This window comes from Sorex araneus, chromosome 3, assembly GCF_027595985.1.
Source record: "Sorex araneus isolate mSorAra2 chromosome 3, mSorAra2.pri, whole genome shotgun sequence".
Lineage (NCBI taxonomy): Eukaryota > Metazoa > Chordata > Mammalia > Eulipotyphla > Soricidae > Sorex > Sorex araneus.
Window position 1 is genome coordinate 101,201,744 of NC_073304.1, and position 7,118 is coordinate 101,208,861.

The following is a 7,118-nucleotide window of genomic DNA, read 5'->3' on the forward strand; positions in this document are numbered from 1 at the left end:
GATCTCCCCAGTAGAGGAATTCATAGGCAGACTCAGGAGTTCGCATTTCTCACACAATCTTTTTCTTCTAAACTCATTTCTGTGAAAACAAAAGATGCTACAGAATTGTTCAGTCAATTCTAGGGGTGAAGGGGTGATGGCCAAACTTAAATCAAGATTGGTAGAGCCGCACCAAGATCTTAGGTTTTTTGGTCATAAATGAAAAACATCCCTTCTCCAGAGTGAGGGGCATTAAGTGAAGTGGATTAAGTAATTTTGCAAATTCTGCACTCAGCTCATTATCTGTTTTAAAGACACTGCCATATTAATTTCTTTTTACTACTCTTTCCTGCACCTTCAGTGTCTGTCACTGAAAAAGATGATGAGTCCCTTGTGTTTGAGCTGGGAGACATCGAGGTGAGGAAGAAAATGGAAGAGTAGAGAGAAGCCATGGGGTGGTGGGACACCCCGTGGCGAGATGTCGGGAGACTCCTATACTCGGTCTGCTACAAATTGCCTTGAGGGAGCCCTATGCTCCTTCCTTCAGTCCCCTCCGCAAGAGCCTGGGTTTCACATCCTTGTCCTGGTTTGATTTGTTCTCTTTGTTATCAAAGTCTCACACAATAAAGTACACAGATTCTAAGAGCACAGCTCAATTCTTAAGAACTTGTGAAACCATCATCCAATCAGGAGAAAAAACATGTCAAGCACATCAGAAGCTCCCTGGGGGTCCCTCCCATCTTCCTACTCAGAGATAATCCCTATTCCAACTTCTAGCATTCTGGGTTCATCGTATAAGCAGCACCGGGGACTACCTGCTTGTGCTCAGCTTTTGTGTCTGTGAGATTGAGGCAGGTTGTTACTTGTATTGATAGTTCATTGGTTTTTTATTGCTGCTTCCCCTTGTCAGAATATACAACACTTTGTCTAATATACTGTCAATGTAATTATAAATACTCTTAAAATATCACTTGGAGGGCATTTCAGATGGGTGCACAAACCTACCAGTGGCCTTTCTGGCTGGGTTAAAGGATAGGTAACTGTTTAGCTTCGGTATAGTTCTCTAAAGTGGTTGTGCCTACTTCGCTTCTATTTTCAGTTTTTGAACATATCACAAAGGAGCTTCTCCATTGGAGTATTCCCTATGGTCTTGCGGAAGAAGAGGTGCTCAATGCGCTCAGACGTGATAAACCTCAAAGAGGGGAGGAGCAGGAGCAACTTCCCAAACCTGGGCAGGAGAGAGAGGACACCATCCATTTGTGGTCAGTTCCTCAGTATGGATGCTGGGCCCACAGCCCTGTGGGGAGGGCAGGGAAGGAGGATTGGTAAGAGGTTCCCAGGGAGAGGAGGAATTTCAAGGTAAAACCAATTCATTATCTGCCCGGCTCTACCCACTAAGGTCCCCACCACCCCCATAGGAGGGCACCACAAATAGTAGATTATGTCTACATTTTATAAAGTGAATTATAGTCAAAATATTGATATTTGTGATTATGATCATCTCCATGCTATGTGTAGTATGAATATGAATTTCCCACTGTGAGCTAACTCAAGGATTCAGTGGCATAGGCATTCGTGAAAATATGATGGGTGTTGGAATACTGTATGACTGAAAAACAATCATTAACAGCTTTGTAAAAATAAATAAAGCATGATTTTTGTAGCAGAGATACTCATCCATAGAAGTAATTGTAGTATAAAAAATATATATATTTGCCAGGGCAGAGTCCCGGTGCAGAGAGCTGGATGGTGGAATCCCAAGAATCTGTTATGGGAATCAGCCCTTCCCTTGGCAAGGGGCCTATAATTGGGGTCAGCACCCAATGTCAAGGTCAGTCTAAAGTGAGTGGCCCCGTGTTTCCAGCATGGAGATGAGTTTCCCCCATCCCTCTTCTATTATATGTGGCTCTTGCTTTGCACCCTAAGGCCAGCTTTCTCTCGTGAGTACCAAGAAGCTCTCAAGCAGGGGTGCACCTCTCCCTCGATCAGGAAGAAGTCACTCTATGAAAAAGAGTTATTTAAACTTCAGAAATTGGTCCATGACATCTCAAGAAGTCTCTCTAAATTTCAGTATATCTGAACTTGAATTTAGTGGGTCACATCCAGCCCTTTAAAAGAGTAAAGTAGATCATTAAAAAGATTGTAGGGGCTGGTGCGATAGCACAGCAGGTAGAGTGTTTGCCTTGCACGTGGCCAACCCGGGTTCGAATCCCAGCATCCCATATGGTCCATCTGAGCACCGCCAGGAGTAATTCCTGAGTGCAGAGCCAGGAGTAACCCCTGTGCATCGCCGGGTCTGACCCAAAAAGAAAAAAAAAAAGGATTGTAGAGCTAGTGAAATGAAGAAAAGTGAATTCTATGAAGGACTGTATTCAACTAGAGAACTTGGTTCCAAGGTCTACATTCATCATGACGGAACTCAGCACTTCTCCTTGGGAACTGCAGTATCTAAGAACAGAAACTGCAGACTGAGACGAGCCAAGTGCACGCTCAGTTCTCAGCTCTGCTTACGGTTGGCAGTGAACTGCTAGAAGTGACATGGGAAGTCTCGGTTCATCAGTATTTTGAAATTGGGCATTTCTGGAAGCTGATCCCCACAGAAACTTGACCTGGGGTGATTGCTGAAATTTGAGTGGCTCTGATGGCCGTGCCTAGTCTCAGGAACAGGAGTTATTCTCCATCTACTCAGAAACAGCTGAAATATTTCTGGGTAACATGGTATAGACCATGCACAATTTGATTCATCTTTTTATGGCCATTTCTTTGATTAGAGGTGATTTGAGGATGTCCATATTATCTCACTTCTATGAAGAGAAACTTCTAGGAGGCCCATAGTGTGCAGATTATAGAGTATAAAATAGTTGGGTTCAGCTAGTCTAGCCTTGCCCAGACCCCATGATATCTGTAGTGTTGGATCAAGTTGGGCAGTCCTGAATGTGGTCCTGTCCCACTATCCTCCCTGCCACACTTTCAGCCTACTGTCCCCCACATGCCTGACTTAGGCCTACGAGCTTTCCTTCTGCACCGTCCATGGACCTTATCGTATCCCTCCAAGACAGTTTCTCATGACACCCCTCCCACTTCTGGAGTATCTTGTCTCTTAATAACTTCTCTTCCCTTGCTCCTGACATCAACCCAAGAGCCATGCCTGACCCATTCCAACTCCAGAGGTGCTGTCTGTCCACGCCCAGAAGCCAATACCAGGTCACAGAGGTTCCGGTTCCCCACCACAGGGCCCCATGCACCACGCGGTCACACCTGTCACACCTTCATGGGCTCCTCTGCTCAGAGCCCAGGGGTTCCCCCAACTTTGCCATCATGATCTCTTAGTAATAGGACAAGGTCACCTTGAGTTTGATCTCTGGCACCCTAGAGGGTCCCCAGGGCCTTGCCAGAAGCGATCCCTGAACACGGATCCAGGAGTAAGCCCTGAGCACTGCTGGATGTGGTCCTCCCCATGTTACTAACAGCTACCCCCCACAAGCTAAAGACTTTTTTTTAATGACAATCTCCTCTTTTTAGACCTCTGCATCCTTTCACCACAGCCCTGCCTCCCTCCATCAGGTCCCTCTCAGCTGGTCTCATCCCCACTCACAGTGCCCCCACCCCATTCCGTGACAAAGGCACGCCATTCTCAGTGCTCTCAGTGCCAGCCCCCTGGAAGCAGCAACTTCGTCTTTGGTACATTTGGGGGCCTCGTTCTCAGGGCCTGGCACATAGCAGGTGTTGGGGCTGTGTCAGGTGAGCTGATATCCTCATCCTGCCAAACGTGCACAGCCTTGCAACAGTGTCAGAGACACTGGAGGGTGCGGGGAGCATGGGGTGAAGATGGGAAGGTTTGGGGTGTGGGTGAAGATGGGAAGGTCTGGGGCGTGGGGGTGGGGTGAAGATGGGAAGGTCTGGGGTGTGGGGGTGGGGTGAAGATGGCACAGTTGGGTGCAGCAGGTCGGAGCACTCGCCTGACGGGCTGGCTGGGGTGGTGCGCCTTGCTGTGCTGACTCAGCATCACTTGGGACTGGTCCTGTAAGGCCTCCACATGCTCAGGATCTTTCAGGCCCCGAGTTTCTGGGGAGAAGCAGCTCAAGTGAGCTCCTCTGCAGCCCCTAGACCCATGCCTCGGGGCAAACACCTGCACACATCTGGGGCGCTGGGCAGTGGGGGTGGGTGGTGAGAGGCAGAAGGAAGTCGCAGTCAAGACTCAACTGGGAGAGCACTGCCTGTGAGTGAGGCCGGTGGGGGCTCCTAGCTCCACGGTCACGGCAATGCAGGGAAGCAGGAGAACCTCAGGAGGGATTTCTGGTTCTATTTCCCCACCTCTTGTCAGAGCATCGTCACCTGGTTTGAAGAGGACCAGCGCCTTCATGCAGGCGAACTCAGTGGGGTCCACCGCCAGTGCCCGAAACCGGGAGATGATTTCCTGCAGTGTGCGGGCATCTGTGCCGGCCAGCCCCAGTCGGCCCTGGGAGCTGCCAGTGGCTGAGGCCTGTGGGGGGCCAAGCAGGGGGCAGCTGTCCAGAGGCAGGGACCACTGGATGGCCCCGAGGAGGAAGAGTTCACTCCACGCCTCCTCCAGCAGGATGACCTGTGTGCCGAGACAGACAGACAGCCTGTGAGCAGCGTCTCTGGCTCAGCCCCGCCGCGCCCCACACTGGGGCATGTGAAAGGGCAGGGCTCATCCTGAATGCCAGAATCTCCTGAGACGCAGCAGGGCCCAGAGCTCTGGCATTTAGTGTCTTCTGGCCCAGCTGCCGAGGGGCCCAGGCATGCACTGGACCAGAGCAAGTGAGCAGTGGAACACCCCACCTCAAGGGCACCACGCACTGGGGGCATCCAGGCTGATGTCCTGGCCGCTCGGTGTCTGCCTGGATGCATCATGCGAGCTGCGCAGATGAACTGGAAGAAGCTCCCGGCAGGAAGTCAGAGGTCGTGGCGGTGGGGGAGCCCAGAGCCCCCCACCCTGCTTCTCTCCCATGCAGGGGTTGGTCCAGGAGGAAAGAAGACCCTGAGTCACCCTGCAGAAGCATCTCCACCACTGCTGCCCCTGGAGCACCCCTGACCCAGGCACGGCCCCAGGCACCCCTCCCCCCTGCACAGGGAGGAGCACTGTACCTGGTCCCTGAAGGGCAGGCTGGAGAACACCGGCAAGCTCTTGGCCCACTTGACGGCCATGAAGAGCAGCTGGGCTGACGTCTCATGGGTGCTGTCCAGGCCGCAGGGCGAGGCACAGAGCTCAGGCTCATGGCTGGTGACATCGATGTTCTCATCACCTGTGGGGAGCAGCGGCAGGGCCCTCAGCCGGGCTGCTCAGGGCCCCCATGGGGGGATTCGGCCTTCCTGAGCCAGGGGGGACCCACCTTTCTCCCACTTACCATCTTCTGGCTCCAGCTTTGCCCCAGTTTCCCCCGAGATCAGGCTGGCCGTGAAGTGGCGCTGGCTGGGAGGTGCCAGGGCTCTGGGTGCAGAGACGGGGGGGCCGCCCTGAGGACTGGGGCTCGCGGCAGCTGGGGGGACCAGCAGGAGCTCCCGGCCCAGCTGGGGCGGTGCCGCGTGGCCGTCTGGGCGGGCCTGGGCCAGGCTTCGGGGCTGGCGCTCGTTCTGCACGGCTGGTGGGGTACAGCCAGGGTTAGGCCGACCACCAGCCAGGCCATGTCCCCCCTGCCCCCCCATCCCTCCGCCAGGCTGGGGCCTGACTCACCATCCTGGTTCATGCCCGCCTGTAGGCACTTTTTCAGCCGGCAGGCCTGGCACTGGTTCCGGTGGGCCTTGTCCACGGTGCACAGCCCAGCCCCCACCTGGCACCTGCAGGCAGGGCACCCCGGGTCAGTGCCCTCAGCTCTGCCTCTCCCGGGCACCCCCTGGGCTGGGCATCCCCCTCACCTGTAAACCAGCCTCCGCCGCACGCTCCTCTTGAAGAAGCCGCTGCAGCCATTGCAGGCGTACACGCCGTAGTGCTTCCCGCTGCTGCTGTCCCCACACACCAGGCACTGCAGCGAGGGGCCCCGGCCTGCGCCGGCCGCAGGTCACCCGAGACCCACAGCTGCCCCTCGGGCGCACAGGTCTCTCCCCCCAGTTGCTCTCCCTCCCTTCCCCGCCCCCTGCACACCTCCCGCCCACACTTGGCTGCCAGACCATCCAGTCATACCTGCAGGGTCCTCCCCCGGGTCCCACCTGCCAGGCGACTCCCTCCTGGACATGGTGGGTGTGGCAGTTGCTGCAGCAGCCATGCTGGCAGATGCAGGCCCTGGAGGTCAGTGATGGAGGCCAGCACACCTCCCCCCTGAGGAAGGCAGCCTGCGGGGCCGGGGCAGGTCCCTGTCTGCCACCCTCTGCGCCTGCTCCTGGCTCTCTCCTCTCCTGTCCACCGAGCGCAGTGGCTGGAAGCTCCAGCTTTGTCCCGGGACAGTGCTGAGACGGCTTATGATCCTTTTAATCTTTACTGTCTCCACGGGGGATCACCCCCCCCACCTGCAGTCCCCAGGGGCCCCTCCACCTCGGCCAGTGCCCTGAGCTCTGGTGCTCACTACCTGGCGCCTTGAAGGAAACATTCTTTAAGTACATGGTGATGCGCATGTGTATCTGGGCTCTGTGTGTGTGTGTGTGCACACGAATGTCTGGGCTGTGTGCACATGTGTGTCTGGGTTATGTGTGTGCACACATGTCTGGACTGTGCACACATGTGTCTGGGCTGTGTGGTGCTCACTCTGGGCTCTGGGAGGTCCAGCTCTGCCCACTGCTTCTCACCCAAACCCCCAAGAAGCCTCTGCTCAGGGGCCAGGATTAGGGTCACACAGGGTGTGGTTCATTCCCTAGACAGGCCTGGCCCTCGGGTCACCCTCATCCTCCTGGGCCCCCTCTGACAGCGCAGGCGGGGAGGCCCCTTTCAGACTGACGTTCTCTGACCGGGGGCTGTGCCTGTGTCCCTGTGCCTGAGCTGAGCTCACGCCGCAGTTCCCGAACCCTCTAGGATGTGGCCCCACCGTCTCAGGAGGGCTGCTCAGAGCATGGCAGGAAGAAAAGCCTCCTGCCCTCCTTGTGCCACCCCCTCCCGCCCCCAGGCAGAGTCGGGTGCGAGAGGCCACTGCAGGCTCCAGCCCCAACTCCATCCCTCACTGCCAGGCTAGCACGCTTTACCTCAGAAC

General features: G+C 55.2%; 1 protein-coding gene across 1 annotated transcript; it reads right to left on the reverse strand.

Annotated features, from left to right (window-relative positions):
- Positions 1 to 815: 815 nt before the first annotated feature.
- NR2E3 (nuclear receptor subfamily 2 group E member 3) lies at positions 816 to 6,549 on the reverse strand. Its single transcript, XM_012933509.2, has 9 exons — positions 6,504 to 6,549; positions 6,122 to 6,220; positions 5,857 to 5,983; positions 5,675 to 5,778; positions 5,349 to 5,582; positions 5,089 to 5,246; positions 4,315 to 4,561; positions 3,939 to 4,044; positions 816 to 1,207 (listed from the first exon to the last, which is right to left on the reverse strand). Exons 1-9 carry the CDS (start codon positions 6,547 to 6,549, stop codon positions 1,075 to 1,077), a joined length of 1,254 nt encoding a protein of 417 aa, XP_012788963.2. The 3' UTR covers positions 816 to 1,074.
- Between the last annotated feature and the right edge of the window lie 569 nt (positions 6,550 to 7,118).

Excerpts from the sequence above, each read along its gene's own strand:
- NR2E3 (XM_012933509.2), bottom strand. The coding sequence starts at position 6,549 with ATGCGCATCACCATGTACTTAAAGAATGTTTCCTTCAAGGCGCCAG. Across the intron at positions 5,984-6,121 it reads CCCGGGGGAGGACCCTGCAG|GCCGGGGCCCCTCGCTGCAG; the intron begins GTATGACTGGAT and ends CGGCCGGCGCAG. Across the intron at positions 5,247-5,348 it reads AAAGCTGGAGCCAGAAGATG|GTGATGAGAACATCGATGTC; the intron begins GTAAGTGGGAGA and ends TGCTCCCCACAG.